The 27,594-nt window shown below is 41.4% G+C and overlaps 1 protein-coding gene across 14 annotated transcripts; it reads right to left on the minus strand.

The window, feature by feature from the left end:
• Nucleotides 1-603: 603 nt before the first annotated feature.
• Nucleotides 604-27,572, minus strand: ppip5k2 (diphosphoinositol pentakisphosphate kinase 2). 14 transcript variants are annotated; one of them, XM_081702199.1, is made up of 32 exons: nt 27,470-27,572; nt 25,143-25,409; nt 24,653-24,848; nt 23,517-23,607; nt 23,075-23,160; nt 20,615-20,769; nt 20,297-20,398; nt 19,780-19,941; nt 19,197-19,318; nt 18,871-18,972; nt 18,556-18,642; nt 18,237-18,312; nt 18,043-18,152; nt 17,858-17,943; nt 17,580-17,705; nt 16,949-17,070; nt 16,427-16,609; nt 15,915-16,056; nt 15,562-15,785; nt 15,265-15,392; nt 14,989-15,103; nt 14,528-14,635; nt 14,302-14,418; nt 13,898-14,068; nt 11,206-11,247; nt 10,867-11,040; nt 8,457-8,529; nt 7,056-7,175; nt 5,441-5,503; nt 2,577-2,720; nt 2,344-2,451; nt 604-1,848 (listed from the first exon to the last, which is right to left on the minus strand). In XM_081702199.1, exons 2-32 carry the CDS (start codon nt 25,302-25,304, stop codon nt 1,238-1,240), a joined length of 4,308 nt encoding a protein of 1,435 aa, XP_081558325.1. In that variant the 5' UTR covers nt 25,305-25,409; nt 27,470-27,572; the 3' UTR covers nt 604-1,237. The 14 variants fall into 14 exon arrangements, with proteins under 14 accessions (XP_081558325.1, XP_026864818.3, XP_026864809.3 ...); XM_027009017.3 differs by having other exon boundaries at nt 27,035-27,539; XM_027009008.3 differs by lacking the exon at nt 11,206-11,247 and having other exon boundaries at nt 27,035-27,539.
• Between the last annotated feature and the right edge of the window lie 22 nt (nt 27,573-27,594).

The raw sequence follows: 27,594 nt of genomic DNA on the forward strand, positions 1-27,594 counted from the left end.
ACGTCCATGAAACTAATTAATTCTCGAAAATGTAGATTTTTGGTACAATACCAGAAAAATATGCTAGAACTCCTTTGCTGAAAAGCTATTTATATCGTCTATAATTGGTTTGGAAACCAAATACATGTACTCAGGAGGTTACTCAAACTGTCCCTCACCCCTTTGACAATTTCTGTAGCTAAGAAGCATAAACGTAACAGAGACAGACAAACTACGTGTTGCCCCACCACTGTAATCAATGTCTGCAAACGTTTTGCAATGTTACTGTAAAACAGGATATCTAACGTAGCTATCCTGTTTGAAAAGATCAAGACGTTACATCTGTACTACAGCCTAAAATAGTACACATAAACTTAGAGCAACTCGAATGACCCATGGTAATGAGTTTACTCAAATAGGAAGCTTATCTCCAAAGACAGGATTTAGTGTGCACATGGCCAAACTTCTAACCAAGGATTTGCAACAATATCCTCTCATAAAGAATCTATATTACTTAGAAAACTTCTGTTCAGAAACATTTAATCATATTTAACATCACAAAAATAACTAGCCTGTTATGTATTCACCCACAGCATACGTACAATTGTTCACATACTGAAAGACTGCTGCAAAACATTAACTTTATTTCTTAAATCACACATACAACAGTTGATTCACTAAGGTTTATCCTCCACCCAGAGAGAGAAATTAAATCTGATGGAAAAAGTCTTTTACAACAGTAACTCTAAGCCCAACTTCACTTCCAGTTTTATAAGGATCTGAAGTGCAAATTCAGTGTAATAAAGAACATTTCATACATTTAATTGCATTGCGCTTAGAACCTTGATTTTAAAGATCCAAAAGCTGCTGCATTCATTCAAATATTTAACAAGACTGCAAAAAAATACAATGCCTGTCAAAGTAGGCTGTATGCATATGATTTTATATTCAAACATTCAAATGTACAAGATATGACTAACAAGAAATGTAAAATTTCACGAACATCTCAGGTGAACATACAGCACATACTACATCAACCAAGGCTGAGACAATAAAACATGGCAAAAGTATGGCGTTTCTCTGATAACATACATGTCCAATAATGTATGACCAGCAAAACAAATATGTTGAATAACTCATTCTACTGCTGCTAAACTACTGATAAACTATGATTCTTCTGAGTCAAAGAAATCACCAAAAGACAAGGCCCATAACATTCAGTTTAGCGTAACTGTTATCTGATTAATTCAGGAGACCTTCAGAGGTGGTTCAGTATTGTGGTATCTGCTGTGGCATTCTCCTCCTGAAGCATGGCTGCTGATGAGCCTTGCTGCTTAATTCTCACTGGTGTTGTGCAGCATGGCTGCATGTTACCATCACGAGGCTCTTCTTGAGAACTTTGCTTGGTTGGCCTGTGTTTGAGTGCGTCAAGGACAGGGCCAAATACTGGCCTGCCTCTACTTTGGGTTTTGTGGTTATTGGTTTGTGCTGACCTGACATTACAATGGCCAACATGGGAAGCTTTCTGAGGTGTCAGCATTACGCATTCAGGTATATGACGCGATTGGTTTGAGGCTCTGCAGCACCCTGCCCAGGCTTGAGCTTGGGTTGCTCCACTGTCCCCTCTTGTCTCGTAGTAGGCTAGAAGATGCTGGGCTTGACCAGATATGTCTTCATGGGATGCTGGCAGAACAGAGGTAGCGATGCTAGCAGCAGGCTGCGGGTCCGTCAGGTTGGGCAAAGTGGGCGCTTGGCTCTTACTGGCACGCTGAGGAGAGTTCTGCTGTAGTGCTTTTTCCCCAGCAAGTCCACGCTGAACCAGGTCCCCTCGTCCTAATCCAGGTAAACTGGAGGAAGACCCTCCTCTGACTGGACAGAATAAGGTACGTAAGGCATGAAAAAAAATGATCTGAGCATAAACTCAGACAGATTGTTGGTTTGGTGTTATGCCACTTTCTCTCTCCCTTTCTCTCTCTCTCTCTCTCTCTCTTTCTCTTTCTGTCTGTCTGTCTGTCTGAATGAACGAACATGGAGATTTCTTTTCATTTAGCTAGATACAGATTAAATGACTCAAGTCCAAATGGTTTAGAAGAAACTGTTTGCCAGGAGCTGTAAACATATTTACGCTACATTTGTCATGTAGCCAGGAACATTTCACTGATGGATACCTGACTAATTTACTCTTAAAAAAAACAAAAAACAGTTAGCTGCATTTTAAAAGTAACTTGCCCAACACTTTTTAAAAGGATCATGATTAGCTAAACTGCTATCTTGATTTAGCTCATACTATTCCCATACCATGAAATAAGAATTCACCATTCAAAATATTTCTTTTCATTTTTTAAAAAAACCTTCTATACATGCCTGATGCAGCTCGTTCTGGTGCCTTCTTTGCCAGTGACTGGGTGAAAGGACAGGGTAAAACCTTCGCTGGAGTGTAAGTGTTTAAAGGAGCCTTCTTTCCTTGAACAGCTAAGGAAAAAAAAATAAACAATGAACATCAGTCAACATGGTGACAAGAACAAAAATCGAGTTTTTTTTTCAAATGTCATTCAATAAAAACGGCTGAGAGTGCCAACTGCCAAATGTTCCTGTACCTGGTGAGCATGCAGAAATGTCCAGTACAGAATTGTGGGATTTAGCGATGGAGGCGAGGAAGTCGTCAACCTGTTTAAGGGACAGCGAATTGTGGAGGGTCTCCAGTGGGCAGATGGAAGGCACCATGGAGTACAGCTCGAACCCTACACAAAAATGTTAAGTGCAGACATGAGCGCGGCCAACAGTGACAGCAAGAATGCTCACCTGAAATTAGCACAAGCGTTACATACACTGTTTGGGCCTTACACACAGAGATATGGCGTTCCATTTCCTGAGAGGATGGCAAGGAGCAGCAGCACCATCAAACGTGTGTTTGAGGTGGGCAAAATGGAAGCAGATGGGTCACACAAAGTACAGTACAACTCACTAGAAGCTCTACCTACCACAACATCATAAGCCAAGATGATGCTACAGAGTGAGAATGGTGGTGTACTTACCTTTCACACACATTTTTTCATTGGATTGGCAAGAAAAATCACATATGCAATTAATCTGGATTACTTGTCATCATTCAGTTCTGATTTTAAATTGCACAAATACGTCTACTGCAATGCAAGGGTGGGGGTATGGATCACATTTCAGAAGCAAATTGCTATATAAAAAAAAAATAATAATAATAATAATTAATCTGTCCAGAGATAAATAATTATACCTTTAGTACACATTCAGGAGTACTAAACTAAAGATTCAGGTACTACTTATTAAAAATGTACCAAAATATGGCCAATGAGCCCTGTTCTTACCAGATCACATCACTATAATATATATCAAATGTATATCAGAGATTCTCTCACTGTTTGCAACAAAACCTTTAAACGTGATCATGAATTACAATTTACAGTAGTATGCATTACTGTGAGCAGTAAAGCAATTTTATCCAGCCCACAATTACAGGACTTGGAGTAGCAAACAGAAATATGCAAAACGGATAAAACTCATGAGTTATGTAAAATTAAATTTCTGCTAGGCCAGAAGTAAAAGAATTTGCCATGTTAAGATAGGTGAGAGAACCTTAAATCGAACGGTGCAGATCACTAGTGAGAGTAGTACTTGGGAAGTGGCTTTTCTAATATACATTATGTAATACGAAAGAGTGAAAGACAACAATGACCTTCACATTTACTGAGATATACTGATGTTCAATGGTGGTGGATATACAACAAAAAAAGCAAATCTTATGCTGTCCAATCCGGCCCCAATTTTTTTAAAGAATCAAATCGATTATGCAAGAAGCCCAAATGCTAAACCCAGTGCTAAAACTGTGCAATGGCAGCATTAACAGTTTGCTAAGAAGGATGGCAGCATGGTTGTTCAACCCACATGCTGAATGTGTTAGATGTAAACTAGTTCTAAACTTGTAATGTTGTTAAAAAGCCTCTGTAATTGCAATAGAAAGATTCCGGATTAAACATTTCATGTTAAAATAACTCATCTGGGTGCTTCAATTCTACATTAAACTGGGCCTCAAATCAGAATTCAACCAATTTCGTAACTAAGGGAACTTTTCATATCTCTGTGGAGTGTGGACCTTTTTTTTTAAATCCTCAACATTCTTTTTTTTTGTAACTGCTGGATACACACTCAAGAGTATTCTGGAATTGATCTGGCCTGAATTTGAATGCCAAGAAATGTAAATGCACATTTTTCCCCTTAGTAGACATACAGTTTGATCTCTTGCCTGAGATGGTACATTCAAATGTACAGTACGGTAAGATATTAAAAGCTACATTTTAAATTGGAAAATAGACCCAAATACATATGCTGCTAAAGCACACCATGTTACAACACTATTTGCTACAAGGAGAGAGAAACACGGGTTGAGAATTTGGTTGAGGTTAAAAATTGGGGCTAAAACAGAGAAATAGGGGAGCTTACTTCTACTAAAGGTCGGATATTAGAGCCAAAACAAAAACACCAAACAGAATATAAATGGGAAAATTACATAATTAACACTTACCACAGAACACAGTAGGAAACACTGACCCATTTAGATAAGCAGATTCAAAACAAAACAAAGCAAAACAATAAAAATAATACCCCCAAAATATCCAAAACTAAAACTTCATAAGACAGCTGCAGTCACAAAGCATATTTCATTTAAAAATATATTTGTAATCGCTGGAAAGAGATCATGGCATTTCTGTACTTTCAAACTACATACAACACCTGTTGCCCAATGTGCTAATTTAATATATCTAAATACATATGAATAAACATCAATAATAATTAGCTACCCAAGTAAACAAAAATTAACAAGCAAAGACCTTGCATATATACTGTATATAACACACAAAATATATACTTTTAATTATGATATAAAAAGTCAGCGTCACCCTACAAATGCTGTATCGCATCTACAGACACATGGTGAGGCCCCTGCTTCACCATCTTTTAGATCAGTTTGACCACCTATAATTTATGCTTATTCAGAGCCCCTGAACACTTAACATGATCAATTCTGCTTAAATGATGTAATACCAAGCATTGTTCAAATCATTCATCTTCATTTATATATAAATAAACATGTATACAAATGCATTATACTACGGTATGATGCTGACACAAAATGGTCAATATTTATTGAATGAACTATGGAAGAATTGAGTGAAGGAGACAAGCTTTGTTGTTGTTTTTAAGAAAAGAACAGGAAATAAAAAGAAAAGAAAAGAAAAGAAAAGAAAAAGAAAAGCACAGCACATGGGGTCTCTCCTTAAGGTGGATGGCCATCCTAATGCAATGGCCACATTCCATTTGCACAGCCCTGCAGTTAGTGGGTAGAAACTGAAAAGTTTATCCAGAACAAAACAATGGGCATGAGGAAGGTAGAAGGGGGTGTACTGGGAACTAACAAAAGCAAACGTACCATTGGTTGGGTGTCGCGCAAATGAGATAGAAAATCTTTTTACAGCAGAACCACGCGTGGCCTCTGAGAAAGAGAAAAACAGGTACCTGAAAATGTACAAGAGCTAAGAGAAGATGGGGTGACCAGGGCAGTAAAAGCAGCTGTTAGAGGGCATGCTGGACGTTAGGGTGAAGAAAGGAAAGGAGTGCTTTGGTGGTGATGCTCTACCAAGCAAAGTGATGCGCACAAAACAAAAGAAAGAAAGAATTTCTGACTGCTGTGGTGGTCTGCTTTGCAAATGGACAGGGTGCATTTATTTGCATTCTGAAGAGTGTGGGGGGAACACATGGCTGATTGTTTGGCCGATCTAGCGGTCTGCCTTTAAAGTGGTACCCAGTCACATCTAGATTTAAAGCATGCCAACCCAGGCATACTTTACTCTGCAAGGCTTATATACCCAAACATGTGGTATCAGTATCATAAACCCAATAATAAAGAAATCCTTAATAAAGTCTTCTGTATTACCTAAATTGTCCAAATGACAAGAGTTCTAAGGGCATGCAAAGTATATTAAGTACACAACAAAGTAACCAATAAGGCATACTAATGAAAAAATTTAATGATCCATTTATCAAATCGAGTGCCAAATGAAACTAAATGACTAGAACAGCTAAATACGCAGAGTACCAAAAATGACAGTAATAAGGTAAGAGCCAATCATTTTTTGAAGATAACAATGCTAAAAAAAAAAAAAAAACAATTTTTTTTTCTCATGATTTTATAACATGAACAAAACACACTTTTTTAGACTGTTTGCATCTATATCGATTAATCTATTAGTACCTAATAAAATGGAGAAACACATCTGCTTTCACTACTACCAAAGGAAACCATTATACAATTTCACATTACTATACAAGGTGCAATACTTGTTTTTGGAGAAAATTAAGAATAATTTGATGACTACAAATCATCTAATAAACAAAGAGTTGTGGATGCTGCCGTACTATCCTTTTTAAATTTCAATTCATACCAAATTATGTTAAAAGTACGTAGACGTTTCTTTGTAACGAATGTCAAAATAAAAGTATAATATTGTGAAATGCTAATATTCCCAAATTATTTCAGAAGCCTTACACTTACCTTTAAGAAACATCTGTGCATTTGTTAAAATATAACTTGACTGTTCAAGTCTTATTCTTTTATCAATATATGGCATTTTGATATACCATAGTCCTCTACAAACATATTTAAAAGTAAATGTAAGCCTTGATGTAGAACAGTAGCTTTTGTAATAAGACAATAAATGTGTAAAACAAAATGATACACAAACACAAAAATAAATAAATGCCACAGGAATTTTTCTAAACTAAAATTTGAATGTTCTGAAGATACACATCACCCCTGAATCTTTGGACACAACCATGCACACTTTCAATGTCACAACACAAAAGTGGGCTTCCTAGGAATAACGCTTCAGCCAAATAAAGAATTAAAGAAGTAACCAACCGCCTGCGGCGCATCATCAAATCCCAAAAAAGAAGGGGAATAAAAGAAAGAAAAAAACAAAAAAAAAAAAACAACCACCAAACAAACAAACAAACAAAAAGAAATGTGTGCGTGCGTTTGCACATACCATCTAAGAAGCCAGAAGAGGTCAGCTTTTTACGGTGTGTGCGAGCATAATCTTGTAGGTTAGGTGCGCTGGAGGAGCCTCCCAGCACCATGGTGCTGAACAGACCAGCACAATGAGACCCTGATGGGAGTTAGAGCAGATACATACAGCAATCGTGTGTTCCAAGAGCCACACCTCGCAATGCATGCAGCATGCAGTTCTAGGAGATTCTTGCCACAGAAAGACTTGTGCAGCCTCATTAAGAGCATCCCATAAAGACAGTAATGTCAGTTGTTGTGCTAATGACAAACTGCTTTAAACAGGAAACTGCTTCTTGGTGGAACAGATGTCATTTTCACTAACTGGTGTATTCATCTAAATCTGAGATTTATATATATCAAACACTGAATGTATTAAATGGTTGACAAAAAAAAAATCTGAGACAACAAAACACCGTGGTCTCCTAGAATAGGTATAAAACACAACTTGTCCTATTAATAATCCGTGCAGCAGCGAGACACCATGTATTTGCTTAACCGTATGCATCTTAGAGCCCATTAGGAGTGGATGGGTTTTCAGTATTATGGGGGTGGGGGGGAAGACTTTTAATTATTTTTGCACAGTCTGAAATGCAGCTTGATTATGCAAATACAATATACGCAACTGCCAAATAGTTGTCAATGTGTGGGGGCACACTGGAATCATCCTTAAACAAATGGATGACTGTACAAAAAACATAAGAATTCTAATCATCCAAAGAGCTGAGGCCACACCCCTGACATCAGCACTCCTGTTTCCCCATTCTAGCTTCAGAGCCATTGGAACAGATCTGAATGTGGAATGCACATGTGGCATGCCCGCCAGTGACATTCCAGTCTCGTCATTGTTTACCGTTCAGTAAACATGTACAAAGGACATTACCAGCATGTATGAGAAACTGAGTCAGCACCGTGTTAGTTGGTTGTGTGGCAAAAATCTTGCTCTAAAATGTGTTTAGATTATGCCAATTGAAAGTTATCACTTTAAAGTTTGATTTCACGCCTTTAGTAATTGATCACTGGGTGTCAGAGGACCAACAGGGCAGTTTTTGCAAAGGAGGCACTCAGTGCTAAAAGAGCATACAGCCATCACTCAGACCGAAGAGTTGGAAGGAAATTGCACAACACTACTGCATGACTTCTTATCATTTCTTGAGGAAGCATGACACGAGCAACAATACGAGAGTACAAAGATCAGATAATATGCCAAGTCAAGACAGATTTCATTTTGTTGCAATGCAAAACATTTAAGTGTAATTTTGAACATCACCATAAGACCATAAGAGGCAAACAATAAATATGTGGTCTATGTATAATTATTCGTTAAATTAAACAAAAAAAAAAAAATATGTACGGAGATAAATAAAAGGAGGAATCGCCTTACCTATTCCAGTTGTGAGCTTCTGATCACCGTGCAGTCGGCCTGGCCTTCCATGACTGTTGTTCTCTGAGAGGACCTAGAAGAGCACAAACAAGAAAATTAACCATGCGACAAAAATAAAAAGACAAGGGAATGAAAAACAAAAGAGAATCTAAACATTTGCTTTGAAAGATAGGCCTTTTCCAGACAGACAGATGTTAATAAGCCGCACTGAAAACACGTTAGTGGAAAGGCAACGCAGACGACACAAAGACAGCATGAATGGTATATGGATCATGCAACGTCCCCATAGCCAACAGGTCCACTTCACGCAAGACGTCAGACAGCACAAAGCACCAGGGCAGGCCGGAGCACCAGGGAGCTGGACGGGAATGAAGACAGACATGGCAACAGTTTGCAGATACTCCACAAGACGCCACTGCACAACTTGAACCGAATAGGCACTTGCACCTGTGTTGGAAGAACAGCAGCAGCAACAGCAAAAACAACAGGAGCAGCAAAAAAACAGCTCACAGGCGTTTCTGCTGAAAATGTTAATTTCACAGTTTCGTGCAAAACCAAAGTAGACTTGCAATGGCTGGATCCTCTCTGATGTGACAGGGGTGTGGAGTGAGTCCAGCCCAGAACCCTGGGGACTGGAAGGGTGAGAGCTGGAGGTGGGATGGTGGAAACAAGGGTCAATGGAGGACTATGAGTCCATCCTCACACCTACCAGTGCTTACCTGGCGCTCAGAGCCATCTCTGAGCAAAAACAAAAAAACTAAACCAAAAAAAAAACAACCCTAAAGGTTCACTGGATTGTTCTAAATCTAAATACTACAGCTATGAGGAACTGTTAGAATTATGTTGGGTGTATCAATAGTAACGTGTTACAAAGCAGCATATTTCAGTCTAAATTACATCTTAAAAGAGATAAAAATCTAAATATATTTTAATATTATTATTATTATTATTATTATTATTAACACATGGTATTATATTATAGTATATATTTCAGTGGGTTGAACATGTAAACATCACTATGAAGAAAACAAGCTTATTACTTTTTCTTGGCAAACTGATTCGTAGCACAAGATCACTCTTAATTCTATCACCCATCACTGTCACGTACGTACACACTACCATTAATATGACACAGTCCATAAGGACCACATTCAAATTTTTACCGTAATCTTTCAAGTGTTGTGTAAAGAAATTGATGAACTATAAGGATAAAAATGTAGGAGAATCTAGCTGCATATCTCCAGGTGGAGTACAGCGAGCAGTGAGTGACAAAGGGGTCCAAAGCAGAGATGGACTTGAGCTCTGGAAGAGGCAATTGGAGGGACAAACACCCATCCAAGGTAAGGACTGAAAAGCCCAATACCACCAGTCCTAGTGGAATCCAGGCAAGGAAAACCAGTTATTGGACATTGAAATGGAGCAGGGTGCAAAGGACAGCTAATGAGAGTCAGCAGATGAATGAAAAGAGCTACTGAAATAAATCTGGTGAAATGAAGTTATACAGCAGACAATCCCAAAACTTAGCTCGCCATCTCCCAATGCCTCAACAGGCAGTTTAGACTGGTTGTTAAAATGTACTTGCTCTAGGAGGAAACAGAGGGAAGAAGCCAAATACAGAAAATGATGAGCTAATTTATCTACAACGTCAAGCTCCAATCTCCAATGTCTACAGCGTGAATGCTAAATACAGGATTATTTTAAGATAGCGATCAGTCCTTTTTAGTAGGTTTGTGTCCTATTAAAGGCACTGTTAAGGAAAGATGGTGATGGAAAAACAAAAAGCACAAAAACAAAGCCATTTTAAAAAGAAAAAAAAATAAAATAAAAAAGAATTACCTTAAAATAAAATAATTCAAAAGCAATTTTTTTTAAAAGCATGTGGCCCTGAAGATATGACTCTTGTTTGAGGCATCATTACAGAATGTATAGGACAGGAACCACAGGTGACTAGACTTCAGCTGTGTAGGAAGGTGAACGATCTGTGGTACAGACCTGCAGGCATGCCATGAACCCTCGAGACTGAATTAGTCATATGACTAAACAAGTCAGTTTTCAGATTTATTCCACACAATACAGAAGCCAGGGGTAAGGAGCGAAAAAAACAAACAAACATGCAGCTTGACCCAAAATCCTCCGTTGTTAGTTGATGTCACATGACACTGGATGATCTTTAGAAACTGCTCATTCAGATGGCACAAACCAACCCTCAATTCTCCTGAGTTCAATCTTTACATGGGATGAAAAATGGCAAAATAAATAATAAAAACAAGGAAAAAAAACGAGTAAATAAAAAAAATACTCTTTTGATTAATCTGCTGATTAGGTGTCCTTGCTGACTGCCTTCAGGTTTCTCAGGCGCGCATGAACAAGGAGTTAGCGGTAGTGAAGAATGAATTAAATTTGTAAAAACCTGTTGCCATGAGCCAAAAATACTGGATGTGAAAGCCAGTGATTTGGGGGAGACAGGGGAGGAAGTTATTTGGTCCCCTGATCTGCGTCTTCGACGCCCAGTACCAACACCACAGGTATAATGTATCCAGGTACCAATAGAGTCAGGGCTAGACACACTCAGGGGGCTTTCTTCCTGGAAGTGAGAGAGGGGCAGAAACAGCACAGTCATGCAACATTAACAACAGTCCAGCTATGTGTCCCATCAACATTCCCAAGGTAGGCCCTTTGTACAAGAAGGAGAAAAGCAAACAAACAAACAACAAACAAACAAACAAACAAAATTTACGTATGGTCATACTTTGCCAGTAGAGGTCTTGATAAAGTCTGTCTGCAATGGGGACTAAAGAAGACAACAAATATAAATAAAAGAACAAATGTAAAAGTGCTAATTGACAAATGTGTCAGCTGTCAAATAATAGACATTTATCTATGCTATGAGTCTAGTGCTTGGTGACAACATCTGTAGCAACTGTGGTAGCATTTCTTGCCCATCCTGCCTTAAGAACACCTATAATCTCTAACATGAGGGGCTGAAATTACAGCCCAGACAAAGACAACACTGAACCATGAACGAAAAACACAATTACAGCCTGATTTTAAAACAACGAGCCTCAGTCCATACTGCAAATAAAATGACTGAGGTGATCATGCCAAAGTCCGAGCAAGACGCTAGCAATAACTTAGCATGCCTGACAGCAATTACAATGACACTACTGATTATGAGTCAGGGAGATCAGCAGTGAAACTTAACAGCTTTATAAACACAGTGCATAGTCTCTAAGGAACAGTATGATTCAACTGTCCAAATACAAGCCTAATGAATGCACTGCACCCACCTTATACACACCATTATACTACTTTAAAAATATATTTTTAAAATATTTACTTTAATAGAATTTTTATTATAGTTTGTACTTTTCTTGAATGTTTTTGCCAATTCTAGATGACAAGATAAAAGAAAAAAAGGGAAACAAGAATATACATATTCACACTGTTCTATTCCTTTGCTACGGAACATGCAGGCTGGGGTGTGGTCACGTGACAGTAAGTCACTAAACAGACTTTAGTCATGGCCAAAAGTTGAGACAATCAAAATTTGTTTTCTGCCTCAGTTTTTTAGAACCTTTTGTCAGATGTTTATATGGTATAGTGAAGTACAATTATAGGCATTACATATGTTTTTTTTGTTTGGTTTTTTTTACTTTTTATTAACAAATACATCCAGTTTAAGACTTAAATATTTACAGTGTTGACCCTCCTTGGCATGCTGGAGACCAGCTTCTAGGCAAAATCTTGACTGATGACAACCCATTGAATGGGCAAACCCACTCCCTTGGATGAGAGCTTGCTCAGGAATGGCAGAAGGCAGGTGTGCATGCCCAGTGAGGCGCAGGCTTTTGGAGGATGGCTTGGTGTAAAGAAGGGCAGCAAAGAAGCCGCTTCTCTCCAAGAAAAGCATCCAAGGACGGACTGACATTCTGCAGGACGTACAGGGATTGGACTGCAGAAGACTGGGGTAAAGGTCTTTTCTCTGAAGCGTCCCTCAGACTGTTCGGGACATCTGGACAAATGATTGTCTGGAGAAGAAAAGGTGAGCGCTACCATGCATCCTGCGTCATGCCAACAGTGAGGCATCCTGAGACCATTCATGAGTGGGGTTGCTTCTCATCCAAGGGAGTGAGTTTGCTCAAAATTTTGAACACTGCCATGAATAATGAATGGTATCAAAACATCCTCCAAGAGCAACATCTCCCAACAATCCAGGAGCAATTTGGTGATGAACAATGCTTTTTCCAGTATGACGGAGCACCATGTCACGAGGTAAAAGTGATAACCAAGTGGCTCGGTGAACAAGACATTGAAATTTTGGGTCCATGGCCAGGAAACTCCCCAGATCTCAATCCCATTCAGAACTTGTGGTCAATCCTCAAAAAGATGGTGCACAAACAAAAACACAGAAACTGATCAACTCCAAGCACTGATCAGGCAAGAATGAGTTGCCATCAGTCAAGATTTTGCCCAGAAACTGATGTCCAGCATGCCAAAGCAAATTGCAGAACTCTTAATAAAAAAAAGTTTTAAAAAAAAAGGTCAACACTAAGTATTAAGTCTTAGCTTATACTGGATGTATTTGTCAATAAAAAAGTTAAAAAACTTATGTAATGCTTATAATTATACTTTGCTATACCATATAAACATCTGACAAAAGGCCCTACAAAAAAACAGGCAGTAAACTTTGTGAAAAGCAAAATTTGTGTCAGTCTGAAAACCTTTGGCCACAAACGCACTACTGCAATATTAGAAGACAGTCAGACAGGTGTAAATGTGGGTTTGTTTTAAGACACTTCAGAGCTGACCAATAAAGAATATACTCCTACCACTAGTCAGTTGTATAGCCAAGACCAAGCAGAAAATTGCATGAAAAGTATACTTTTGGAAATGAAATCATCACAGTGCTCCCAAATTAGTGAAGCAAATATGATGAAAGTATTGGATTTACTGCAATCACTGGTCTACTGTTCTTTGTTAAGTTTTCTAACAACAGAGTGGACTTGATTGCATGCATCCAGTAGACATATTCACAGTTCACAAAATGAACACAAAATATACCAGGGAATAATTCACACACAGAAGCCCTATTCACAAGCAGAATTATTTCAACCAAACCTCAATAGAGAATGAAAACAAAACATTTGTTTTTAACTATATGCTAAAAGCATACTTTCAAAAAATATTTTCTCCATAAAATGCAATTAAAGTTCTAATAAATCAATTCCATAACATTTTTGGCACTTTCCTAGTACATGCAACTCAATGATGTATTGCAATACTTGGCAAGGCACTGCTAAAATCTGTAGCGTTATCCAAAAACAGGATTTCACAGAAACAGACATCCAGAAAAACCAACCAGACAAAGTTCATATATACAGAATAAATACTTTATTCACTCCCTCCCTTAAAATGAGGAAGCCCAAGTAGACACCACTTACTTCTACAGAGCCAATCTTTTTGGAGCGAGGAAGGGGGGACTTCCTGTGGATGTAGATGGGCTCAGACACCATGGGCCGGAACATCATGAAGGCCCGGTCTGGCTCATCCCGCCTCTGAGCGCTTGACTCCTCATCACTGTCATTCTGCGACTTTTTCTTGGAGCCTTCATTCTGAGTGAAGCGTAACAAGCTATTGTCACATTCTGCCCCTTGAACTCTCCAGTTCTGCCATTACAGGTGATAATAGTGATAACCACCGACAGGAGTACAACTGCTAATACACAGTACAAGCTGCTTGCTGACTTTCTGCTGTCTGCCTGTACATGAATGATGAGACACTAAGAAAATGAGAGCGTGAGAAGGCTAAACAGACACAGGCTGACAGGCAGCCAGACATGCATCACCTCTCTGGATGCTGGTCTGTAGCCAAACCCTGATGGCAGGTTTTTGTCTTCCTCGCATCCTTTCGCTCCTGGGCTGAAATGGAGCTCCACGTGAAAGCGCTCTTCTGACGAAAGGTCCTGGAACCACGCAGTGCGAGTTAGCCCGAACCGTAGCATCACCCAAAGCATGTGCCCAATACGAGGCCAACAAGGATGTGTAGGCCAGTACAGCAGAATGCAGCTGTACCTTGTTGGGGTCTTCATAGAGCATAATAACAATCTGGGTCATGTAGTTCAGCTCAGTGACCACTCTGAGGTAGTCCATGGCCCTCTTCCACTGTTCGTCTTTGGTCTCCTACAAAATGATTCAAATCACTAAAGAGGACCCACTTCATCCATCTGAGCAGACTGAATTTGTAGAACTAAATTAAAATGAATAGTCAGATAAAGTGCTTTAGAACTAACTGGAACAACATGGAAAAATAAAAGCTATAAAAAGCTGACAAGAATATTGCAGTTCTTGATTTTTTTTCTTTACACTGTCTCACACCTCACTGTTTATGTCCTCTAGGTATTGTACATCTTAGTGAAACAGTAAAACAGTCTGACAGTAATTAAGGCCCAGAGAAGAGCTAATTCCAGACACTCATGAAAATGTCTGCTGCTTTCACGGATTTGAGAAGGGCATGCTAGAAGAAGACAGCCTACGTCACAGAGTGCGCCATAGCGTAGGATGGAGAGGAGGGAGTGCACGTGACTCTCGCTGGTGAAGTAGAGCCTGGTGCGCACATGACGCTCTGGAGACATGACACCTCTAGAGTACCTGCACACAGCACAGGGACATGGGAACTGGAGGGACATTCTACTCAACAGGAATGAGTCATCCAAACCAATCAATGGATTTGGCCTAACAAACTAACATAAAAAGGGAATATTCCCAGAATGCTCATTGAAAAGCCTTACTGGCCTCTTGCAGTGCCTTACACTGGGTGGAGTTTGTTGACCGTGTCATCATCCTGTGTCCTCTGGAGGTCCGAGCGGATCTTGCGAACCAGAGGTGTACAGTAGCCCTTGGCAATGTCCAGCTTCTCAGCTTGAGAAATACCATACTCCTGCCGAGAAGGATTTGAAAGAATTGGCGACCTACTTAAGCCCCAACCTCACTGCTTTTGAAATCCCTCAATAGAAAGAAGCCTCTTAATTCAATCATGTGTTACCATAAGCACATAGGTTTATTGAGAAAGGCCACTTTAAAAGAATGAGAGTGTGTCGCGATGTCACCTGTGGAATGACGATGTCGGCCAGTGCCTTAGAGAGGCGGTAGATCTCCATGGTGTGGTCCAGCTGGAGGGAGCTGTTGTGCTGCACGTCGTACTTGATGCAATCGTAGATATCAGGGATCTTGCTGATGTTGTAGCGACCGTTCTTCATTTTGAAGTCCTTCTCCAGCTTGGACCAGCGGCGAAGCATTAGTTCCAAAGTCTCACTGTGGTACAGCTGGATGTCTGAGAGATGCAGGGAGGGAGCAAGAAAGTTTGAGTCCATGCATAGATCTAGCACAAGCCATTTAGGACTGTATTATATTTTTTTCCCAGTACACCAGTGTGGAAGATACCGTGCTTCAGGTCTCGTACCTGCTGACTTCGGTTCCTCCATCCTCTGCCTAATCTGCAAGGTAAGGTTCTGGATAAGGGAGTAGACTTTATCACATGTCTTCACTGGGTTCTTGATCATCTGCATGGATTTCACCAATGATGTACTCGTAGTAGGAGCCAGCTATCAACAGAGGAAAATTGAAATGGGAATAAACACAGGCACAGGGCACTTTGTGGTTTAGGAGCGAAAATCCCCCGCCTGTAAAGTTGACAAGAATGGCAGTTCTGAAGAGGGAACCCTCAAAATTCTCTCTTCCCTAAGAGGGAGAGCCACATTTGTGACTGTTTCAGCTTCCCTGCCCCCACACCCAAAAAAAGAACCCCCCCCCCCCCCTTTTGAAGAAATCACTCAAAAGCCAGAGCCACAATGGCTCAGTAACGACTGGGTTCTTCATAATTAATTAATCCTTGACTGGATCACTCTGTAAGAAAACACAGCCTGCTTGTGTCTCCTGTGTGTCCCTTCCACACTGCTCTTTGATTTCACCGACCTTCTCAAAGTCGTCATCGGTGAACTCCCGGTCCTTCTGCAGGATTTCATGGAGATGAGCTTTGACACGTTGCTGGCAGCTATTCAGAGAGTCGCTGTCACTGTCCAGTAGGCCGTTCATGTTGGCGCTCTTTACCATCTGCACCAGGATGGGAGTGAGCTCACCCTCCAGGGCCAGCAGACCCTGTACTCACGGCATGGAGCAATTCCACATGTGAGCATGCTAAAACTGACCAACAGAAGCAATAACAACAGCGACTACAAGAACAAGAAATGTAAAACATTAAACATGCAAAAAAAGTTAATGGCGAATGAGTGAAACTGCATCATGTCTAGAGCTTTTACAACACATGCCAAAAGCATTGTATGCGTCAATCTGGTTACCCAAATGTCCAAGTCATGTCTATTCTCAGTGTTTATGCCCTATCCAAAATATACCTCTCTGAACCTCTGTCTGATCTAACACACACCATGTCAGCAAGTCATGTTTTTCACAGAGGAGTTGAACTGAGGCAAAGTGCACCTTGGCAAAGGCAGCTGCAGTCATCTGAACGCGGCCCTCGTCAGAGGCATAGATCTTCAGGTCATGCCGGTATGTGCTGTGCAGACGCAACAGGCCACAGCCAGGGAAGCCTGCGTAGTCACCTGCCAGACACAGTTTGAGAATGTAGTAGATGGCAAAACCCTTTGAAGGAACAAGCACAATCAAGAGTTTGAGATATTAAGCGCTATTAAGAAATTAATCTTCAGGACATATAAAGAACCCAGATGGGTTACTACAAACATGCCATGCTGATGATTATTAACCAATTAGAAGTCTTCTGTATAATACATATATAATCATAGTCTGTTTGGTCAGGCTTGTTTGGTCACGCAATTCGTCGTAATGCTCACAGAATACTGAGCAGGTCCTTATTTTCATCAGTGCACTTAAAGTAATTGCCATGAGTCGGCAGACTGCTTGTTGGGTGCTTGTACACTGTGTTTAAAGCAGAGCAATTAGGCATACCACCAAACTAGTGGAGCACTAGTGAAACCTTTGATATTGGGAAGATAAAGGAGCAAGGTTGAAGGAGAGTGACTAAAGAATGATGAAGTAAGACTGAGGCTTGGGGAGAGTAATGATGTGAATATGAGGGTTCGGCAGACTATACCTTGTCCACCAGGGTACATGCACCTAAACGCCCGGCCCAGCTCCTCTGCCTGCACCCTGCCTGCTGGAGTCAGCTCACCACCCCACTTCAGCACCAACAACAGAGATGGATCATCCCTGCGCACATCTAAAAAGGAAAAGGAAACCCCACACACACTCACTTAACTACAACTAAAATCATCACAACCAACTGCAACTCAAATCAATCAAAATCAGTCCTAAACGAAATCAAAACCCAGTTGCAAGTTAAAGAGCTCTGCAGGACATGACAGGTCTTACCTTCCTCTTCACTTGATGTTTTTGGGCAACCATGGGGAAGATAGGTTAACTGTACCTTGCGATTAATACCCGAAAAATGGCCATACCTAAACATGACAAAAGACACAACATTAGTGTAAATAAATAAATAGCACTGAGTCGTGCAAATAATAAATGGGCCATTTAAATGAAAAAACTTCACATACATTTCAAGAACAGTTTTCAGCTGCTCAAGTTTGGCTTTGCTTTCTTCAATTTCTGTATCGTTATTCTGCCCAAGTTCAACCAACAGTTGTCGGGCAATGTCTAAAACCTCCTGTTGAGAAGAAAATATTACATTTATAAATGTGCACCAAACAATATATAAACACGCGTTTATCTGAAAGCCTAATTTCTTTACCTGAAGTTGTTTTGGCTTTTTTAGTTTCAGCTTTCTGCTTTTGTAGCCTTCATATTTTTCAAAGAGATCAAAAAACCTGAAAGAGACAAAATGACTCATGGTGGACAAAAATACTCTATTTATCTTCACAATAAGAGACATTTCAGGGCTGAGCTCATCTCCAACGTGGCATTCTGTACCAGCAGAGCCCAAGTGCATTCAGCAATTCTAGAGTCAGCTCCGCCAAAGCCAAGTTGCACTTGCAGGATCAAGTACTTTCAGCACCGTGTTGGCCACAGTGGTGATTCACCACTGAGTGCTGGGGAGCTGAAGGCAGTACCTCTGGTGCCGAACCTCCATTTTCATCTTCTGCTTGGGTGTTCTGTCTCCATGTCGAATCACAGCGATCACACACCTCAGCTCCATCCTACCAAACATCATAGAAGAATGAGAACATTTCTTAAATAGCCCACATGGGATTCAAGTCTTAACCAGAAAACACCAAATTAGTGGTACAGCAGCCCCAGGACTGACAGAGTTCCCCATCAGGGCATGGTCAACATTTGGTAATATGAGAACCCTCTTGTTTAGTGCATTCTTGTTCTACTGCCGCAGAGGTGAAAAGGGTCTTGTGGCTGAGACATGGAACACGTACATTGTGCCAGAGGTGGTAGGAACTATGGGGATGTCCTCCGCTTCCAGAGGGATGGACCATGGAATGTGGAACTGAGGAGCAAGTTCTCTCATGACAGTGTTCCTGAGGAAACGGAAGGTAGAAGTCTCAGTGTATGAACTAAACATCACCTGGTAATCCTGATCAGAAATCGGCTACAGCTTATTGGCAATGACAGAAAAAATGTATCCCCCCCCCCCCAAAAAAAAAAAACCTTCCCCCCCCAGAATATCCAGGACAAGCCAGGATATTCACTGAAATAGCCCACAATTTTAAGCTGTAGTATATAAACCTAAAACTGGACCTACCCAAGTATTTTTGCACAGTCATCATAATACTTCATGGAGTTTTTCACAAAGCTGAAGCCATTGACATCACAAACATAGGACTGGCCATTGGCACGGAGCAGGTCGAACCCACACACTGTTTGCTGTCGGTAAAGAAAGCCAAGCAACAAGAGAGTGAGCTCTTCACTGTTTACAATGACAAGTATCCTACATAGTCACAAGGACAGCACTGTCCTGACCAAGGCCCTCTCTTTGAAAGTCATGAAAAAAAATTCTAAGTGAACACCAAGTCTTACAGGTTTAGAGAAATGGCAGGCATTAGCATACAGATGGAAATTTTACCGTTTCTTTAGTGCTGTTCAAAATGGAGCACCGTAACTGTGGTAACCAGCACAAAACCAAACCATTCTGGTGATGTATTTCTCACTGCATGGCAGTTGCTTACTGCTGTCACACAGATGATCCCCAATACACTTGATCCTGCAGCTCCTCCTTGGTTCATGCATTTTCAAATCTGCGCTGTGATAATTCCTCAGTAACGAAATAAAACGCTTTGAAAAACGGGCTCAGTTGCTTTGGGCTCGGCTGCCCACTGTGTGCTTACCTTGAAAGCCAGGCAGACTTTCCACGCTATGAGCTTCTCCCTGGCGTTGAGGATGACAGGGTAGCGGACCTCTTTACCTTCACTGTCCCGCTCCACTTTTCCATCCAGAGCGGGTGACTTCCGGGCCTCTGCGTGGGCATAGTCTGGGCCCACCGTGTACACCTGGGACAGGCAAACACACCCAACGTATCTACTTAACAGATAAGAAAGGTTACATAGACATACATGACCTGGGGTATTAAGACAGGACAAACAGGAGAGCAATGCTTAAGAGAATAGTGCGTTTGTATGAACAGCTGGAACATTGGCCATGCTTGACAACACATACCTTGACAACAGCATGCAACAATACAGTGACACCATGGGGCCCTTCTAATTACTACAGCTATGCTTTGGCTGGATAGACACACTGATAATGCCTTCAAACTCTACAGTTCAAATAGAGTGTGTGCTCTTAGCACCTAGCGCTGGACACGCCCCGACAGTTACAAAGGCAGTCCAACAAAGACTTCAATACCTTCACATCAGTCCCATCTGTAGGCATAAACTCCTCATATATGTAGGAGCCTGTTTTCCGGACATTGCTCTCAGGGGAATATACACTGCTTCTGCTGCCAATCTGAAATGACAACACAGTCAGACCAAAAGCAGCATAAGCCAGTGAGTGAATGAGGTTGGGGAGCATCCCATTAATTACAAATGAGCCTGTGGTTGGCAAAAACATGTTTCAATACAAGTGCAGGGTGCGACTGTTGGTATATCTGTATAACAAAGGTCAGGTAACTGAAGCACATGGGGATGAGTGCTTCACATGCACATGCGTGCGCTGCCCCACCTTGCGGAAGAGTCTCTGGCTGCCCCCTCCTGCAGAAGTTGGATAGTAGATATAGACGTTGTGGTCCTCAGCACTCACTGGCTTCTCCACGAAAGGCTTCTGGAAAACCTCCCCATTCACCTCCACATGGTCCTCGCCCTCCACAAGGTTGCATTCTACACAGCAGCGTAACCACAAACAATATTCCTTTTGGCATGCTGATAAATAGGAAAACCCACATAAGTGGGTTATACTTTTCAGTGACTTATACTCAGGTGAACTGCAAGAGACAGGGATTACAGAGGCCAATGCTCTCTCACAGTTCTGTTAGCACGGCTCTGCAAAGAACAGGAACCAAGGAACCAAGCTTTGTATCTTGACTCTGTTTCACACCACTTTAATCTTTCAATGTCCTTCATTACCCATGCAGGAGACAAAGTAAATATAATCTTCTTAAGCCAGACGCAATGCAAAATTTAAATCATCGCATCAGACATTGCTACTCTATTAAAAACAGCTCAAGATATAAAGCATGAGGAAGTGTAACTCGTTTACAAACTACATGTGTCAATATTATATCAAATATTCAGCTGCTGAACTGCCAGTGGAACCAAGTGTCACTCAGGTTTGCACTGCTGCCGTGGCTGGGACACAGTTCCAGTACCATGTTGCTGGATGTGGAAGCAAGTGGGCCGGGACCGCCACTGGTGGCCTTTTAAAGGTTCCAGGCACTGCAGTGTCACAGATAAAGGGTCGAACTGCTAGCCTTGGAAGCACTGAGAAAGACCAACAAACTGTCTACAGGTGCAATGCAGCTGACCAATCACAGCGATTCTCGCCTGGGGAGCACTCAGAGACAAAGTAAATCTGTCTGTGGCCCAGCTGCATCACTGTGATCATTCCGGAACGAACACTTAATGCTTCTAGAGTTCCTTTGACAGCACTTCTAACACAGCTGCGCACAAACCAAGCCAAACATGTCATGATAGGAGTGAAGGGAATTAAAAGAGTCTCTTCTATTGGAGCACAAGTGATGTGCCATTGGGGTCTGCTCTCAGCCATGAGTGGCCTTGATGGGGTCAGGCCTCTGAGTGGCCACACACAGGTTTACTGTTCCATTCAGCATTTAGGGCCAAGCCCCAGAGACATGGTGCTTAAAGCAACCAGTCATCCAAGACATTACTAGCAATGAATAAATAGCTAGATGGGCCTGGAAGCATTATGCAAAGGGAAATGAGCTATAGAAAGCCTATCAGTTTTCATACACTGTTGCCCATGTTGGCATTTTTTAATAATTTCTTTTTCAGAGGAGAAGCTAGCACCCATAAGAAGACAAGCTGGCAGGTGTTTTGCAAACAAATTCAGGACTAATTTTACGACCGTGCTGTTTAGGGTTGACATTAGCAGGCTTGGCAGGGCCTGTGGGGGAGGTACACTTATACACTGTTCTAGTGGAGAAGGACACACACAGAAAAATGCAACAAAGCCTGCTGGGGGCAATGAGCTGGGAATGCTGAACTCTCGCTAGCGCTGGAGGAGCATTCCTTCAAATTCCACCCAATTCAAAGTGCTTACGTAACATACTTCCACGAGAGGATTTCAGTTTAAATGCTGATGGGAGTGGTTTCTGAGGTTTTAGCACCATTCAGCCCGCATGGGGAGGGAAGGAAGGAGCAGCAGGCCACGATGGAGCTGAACGGCAGCTATGAATAAGGCGCACACACGGCAAGATTAGGAGAAGTGGTGGAAAGGACAAGCGTGTCGGAAATGACAGTGGCTGACTGCGGAGTGGCCCTCAGCCGAGTGCTTTGCCGTTTCATTAGTCAAAGCTCCGCGCACGCGCACATAATCAGCGCAGAGGGGAAAGAGATGGGCAGAGCTGAGTCACTACAGGGACTAAGAGGAAGAGAGTGAGACACACATGCGCACGCAGAGACACACACAGAAGGAAGAGGAGGGGTAAAAAGAGTACTCTGTCTGAGAATGTGACAGATGTTGCCATGGCATCAGCAGTTACCACAGACAAAAGAGATTTGATTGACAGTTACCTTCAGCTGCACCAAAGATCAGCGCATGCTGGAGTCTAAACTGGCTGTTAGATGAAACTCCACTGTGCAGACCCTCTGTTTCATTCTTTTCAAAGTATTAGGACAGTTAAAATGCAACTGTGAAGAAAGATCCAGTATTTTAACCCCTTTTAGCATGGTCAGGTGCATGTTATTAAAAGACCAGAAAAAGGAAATTGACACTGCACTCATTAATACCAACTTGCAAAAATACATCTTTAAAGCCAATGTGGAGCTGAGTGTGAGTGGAGAAAAAGCAACCCAAATGGTCAAAAGATCTTTATTCTATAAAAGATCTCTTCATAATGAAATAATCACTTGGGTGAATCTTTTCTGCAGTGATTTGGTAAGGTCAAACATTAACAAGTATCAGTCACCAAGTGCAATGTTTGCAAACACTTGAGTGTGTACAAACCCTCAGGTCTGGCTGGGTCTCGGTTCAGAACAGCATAGCGCGGGAGCTGGATACCCTCTGCCTTCAGAATACGATACACCTCTCTCCTACCCATGCCGAGAGAGCGAGACAGAGAGAGTGAGAGATGTGAACACCCACAGCATTTCTGTATGAGTATAGGATCAGCTTCAAGTCAAGTTTCAAATCATGTACATTCACTCCTGTACACTTTAAAATGAACTGTTCAGTGAATTTCTGAAGTGCATTTCTTACAACAATGACCAAAGATAAACCACACACATAACTCATTTTCCAAAATGGCATGGTAGCAGCAGTCTCACAGTAGTGCCCTGCAACTCCAGAACAGAGTCGAGGTAAACACTTCCAGTGCTCTCACTGTGTACCCATTCCTCCGAGGTGAGGGAAGCCCTCAGTGGGGTGGTGCTGGAGGCAAGGGGCTCACCTGTCCTGGATGCAGTACTGCAGGCCCAGGTCATTGATCACAAATGGATTTCTGAGCTCTGCATAAGATACAGCTTTATCCAGGGGAAACCCTTTAACCAGCAGTAAGACAATGCACAGGAGAGAACAAAGAATCAATATTAGCATAACACTGCCTTGACATTTTAAAGCTTCACTCAGGGCTTTTTAGCACGCAACTTAATTATTAATTAAACCACTGCAGATTAATAGGGTTGGCCTAACACCTACATTCAGGTTATTAATTTGTTATACAGTTTTAGCATTTTAAAGTGTTCTTTTAATTTTTTTTTTATTGACAGGAAACTTTAAAGGCCTTTAAAAGGTGATACTGAAAATGTAGGGGAAAAGTGTAATGGAAATAAAATTACACCTGCTCATCATAAAAAGTATACAGAATTAATATAACATCACTGTTTAGCAGATATTTTGAACTGCAATAACAATCATGCTTAACATTATGGTGAATTTTGAATCAATAACATTTGTTTTTAAATAATGCTTGCACAATGGTTAATATTAAAACAATTCTGCTAATAATTAGGAAAACAAAATGCAAAGAGGACACATTGCAGATCAAACATTGCATTACTAGGCAAAAACCAAGGAAAACTGTGGAAATTCCAAAGGTATTCGGTATAGCATTAGAGTAAGCCTTCCTATAGTAAAAAGCAGCAGGATAGTCTGTGCATCATCAAAACTCTAAATGGCACCAGACAGGATCACATGTGGAGTACAGACTGCATGCACACTCTGAGGCAAGCCCTACTGTGCCCAACAAACATATCTCTATCCAGAGGCTTGGGTCTGACATTTACATTTTATTCCCACTAACAAAGTTACAAGAGCAACATCAGAAAAAAGTATGACCGCAGAGAGCAGCAAACATTCCCAACCTAACTGCAAGGCTTTAGGCAGCCTGTGTCTACTACCCGTGAATGATCCAAAGCACTTCACAAACATGGAACCTCAGGCAGGCATCATGTGACCTTTTTGGAACAGACTTTCTCCTGGGTATTTCCTGCACTCCCTCGATGGGCCACCGCCCCAACAGCGCAGGTGATGTGTAGAGGAACCATGGCTTCTGCATGCAAGCGACACAAACCCAGGCCTACTCACCTTTGGAGTGGAAGGAGATGAGGCAGTCACACAGGGGCCAGTTATCCACTGGCTCATTGAGGATGACCTCCTCCTCGAAAGTGACCACCGTGATGTACTTGAAAAGGCACAAACGCTCCAAGATCTCCTTCATGGGCTTGGACTTGGACTTCTTGGCCATGGCACAAATGCCTACCACGATCAGTCTCTCCGGAGGCTGCGGTGTGGAGGGAGCATGGCGCCGGGTTAGGGCTCACTGCACCACGGTGCTTTAGCTTTTACAACTATATAATGGCCTAAGTGAAGGTAAATTCCCTGATATGTTTAACTCGAAACTGAACTCTGACACATTTTTCTTTAAGTTAATAAGTTATTTTACTTCTTTTTTTTTTTTAATACTTATTAACCAGGTTTCCTACAGGGTGTTATACTGCAGTATAGCTAGACAGATCCAGCACACGCTTATTATTAAACATATGTATTATTAAACATAATAAAAGTTTCATCTTACAGAGTCATACTCTTCCTCCTCTGCGTCCTCATCTTCCTCCACAACATTCTCATAGAGGCAGTCGCAGCCAAGCACGCGACCAGGGTCCAGTAGCTCCTCCCCCTCCCCGTCGTCCGCTCCCACAAAGAAGCGCGGCTGATCCGCGTCCTCATTCTCAGACATGGCCGTCCTCCCGCGTATGAACTGACCAGATGTGTTAAAGCTCCCTAGGTTGCACCACTCTCCCTCTTTCCCGTTTCTCCAAGCCAGCCATCCTGATGGTCTCCGCTGTAAAATAAAAGCCCAAAGATGAAGGCCCCAAGATGGGTGAAAACATGAAAGGCCAGTACTTCATGCACTCTGCCCTCAACTCCTCGGGGGTGGGGGGGGGGGGGGTCACTTACATCATACAGAAGAAGGGAGAAATATCAGTGACCCTAGTGACCCTAAAATTACCATAAAGAACTCCTACTCCTTTCTCCTACTTAGTGTTTGTGTTAGTTTTGGCCTAATCTCCAAACGCTAATGACCACGAATCAAGAATTCCACTGAGGTAAGAACAAGAATGTCCCAAGTAAAATCACACATAGAGAAATCACAGGATTTCTAATTAATTAATGCCAAAAAAGCTCAAATCATCTTTAAATCACCAAGTTTCAAGACTATGCTGAAATGATCACCACTACAATTAGCCTGCTAGTCATAGACTGCAAGTGACAACCCAAAGATTAGTCCCCCAATGTTTAGTCAACCCAAGCATTAGTAAATGTGCAACAGTCATGGAGCCTCCTGCACTGGCCACTTGTAGCTTTCAGTTTGAGCAAAAAAGTTATAAACAGTATATGGGTCATTACTGTGCATCAGCTTTTGGCACTATTGATTGTTGTTTGCTGAAAGTGGCCACATGCTGTGCTGCACTCAGCCTTGAGTCAATGTTTTAGTTTCAGGCACTATAGACAGGACTTCAGTCCAATCGCAATGTTGGTGAAAAGCACAAGAAAAAAAATGGCACTACTGCAGTTTCTGGCAAAGATGGATGCTATCACATTATTAAGAAAAGCAAATATTGCTGCAAACAATAACATGCTTCAAGAAATAGCTAGCTAGCTTACTTAAACATCTAAACTAGTGTTATTTTATGTTTTCACAAAACCAACAAGTAAAACAGATACTACAAAACACTCATTTACACAGAACTCAGAAAGGTCAAAACAAACGGGTGCAGGGTCGTCACAGCACACCATCCTCAGACAGCCTCCTCACCCCCTGAGGCTGGACATGTGTGATTGGTACAAACTGTCCTACAAAGCAAGGCGCCGCGCCCCTGAGCTGTGATTCCGCACTTACCATACATCTCAAGTCACACATTGTAGTTACATGTAATGTGTTATGTCAAACGCCCTGAGATCACAAAAGCAAGCTGTACTCATTCATTGTGAAAACAGCAGGTCTAGTTCCATATCGGAACTTCAGGTTTAGGCTGTGTGTTAAGAATTAAACGCGTCGAATTGCATGACCATACAGTACCCTGATATGCATTAAATCTGATTAGGACAAAAGTCAAAAAGTCTGCTGACATGATCATAAACCAAATAAAGGCAAAAAGCAATCACATAGCTAGCCAGGTTCAGTCACTTAACTACAGTGAATTTAAAGCACAAAGCTGACGTTTCTGTTGAGCGACGGAAAAGGATAACAAAACAAAATGTAATAAACAAATCGATAGCTAGCTATTCCAGACCACTACGCAAGATTTCTTCGTTTCTTGGTGGCTAGGATAGCTAATGTATACATGAGCAACAGAGAACAAACTTAGGTTTGGCACCGTAGGTTCTTCCTGCAGTAAATTCTTGACATTGTTCCTGACACGTGTATTCATTACTGTAAAACAACATGCTAGCGATTTCACTTACCTTTACTCTATCGGTCGCGCTTTTCTCCAAATATACAACTATCCTAGCTAGACGGCTAACCTAGCTAGCTAGCCTGCGAGCTAGCACTCAACAATAAGTTCCAGTTATCAGCCCAGTTCGCCTTTTCGTGCACGCAAAACCTACCAGCAAGGGAAGCTAGGACAGTTAACTAGCTAAAATGCACCAGTCCAATTCTAGACACCTAGGCGTAGATGGCCAACCTTAACCCTTAGTTAGCTAGCGTTAGCTAACGGAACTGATGAGCTCTGATCCTTGCTCATTAAACAATTGCTCGTAATGTACTCAACACGGGTACGATGTTCAAGTAGGTTTTAGGAGTGATATATCTTAGTTATTCCGCTTATTCATATTTTACATAGCTGTTAGCTGACTAAGATTTGTTTCTGCATATGTGTAAACGACAGATATAGTTACGAATGCGATGCTTTGGCGTTATCGTGATGTAATTCCAACGTCTCGGGTACGACACTGCCAGCTGGGGTCTTTTCACAGACACTCATTAAAAACTAATTACTGAAACAGAACCACGTCAGGCTTGA

This window comes from Electrophorus electricus, chromosome 19, assembly GCF_041902795.1.
Source record: "Electrophorus electricus isolate QZ-2024a chromosome 19, ASM4190279v1, whole genome shotgun sequence".
Taxonomy (NCBI): Eukaryota; Metazoa; Chordata; class Actinopteri; order Gymnotiformes; family Gymnotidae; genus Electrophorus; species Electrophorus electricus.

Bases quoted from the DNA above. Each gene is read 5' to 3' on its own strand.
- ppip5k2 (XM_081702199.1), bottom strand. From the start codon at position 25,304: ATGTCTGAGAATGAGGACGCGGATCAGCCGCGCTTCTTTGTGGGAGCG. The intron at 23,161-23,516 runs GTGAGCCCCTTG...CGGCATGGGTAG, and splicing joins CAGTACTGCATCCAGGACAG to GAGAGAGGTGTATCGTATTC. The intron at 16,610-16,948 runs GTGCACTTTGCC...CCGTGAGTACAG, and splicing joins CTGCAGCTGCCTTTGCCAAG to GGTCTGCTGGCCCTGGAGGG.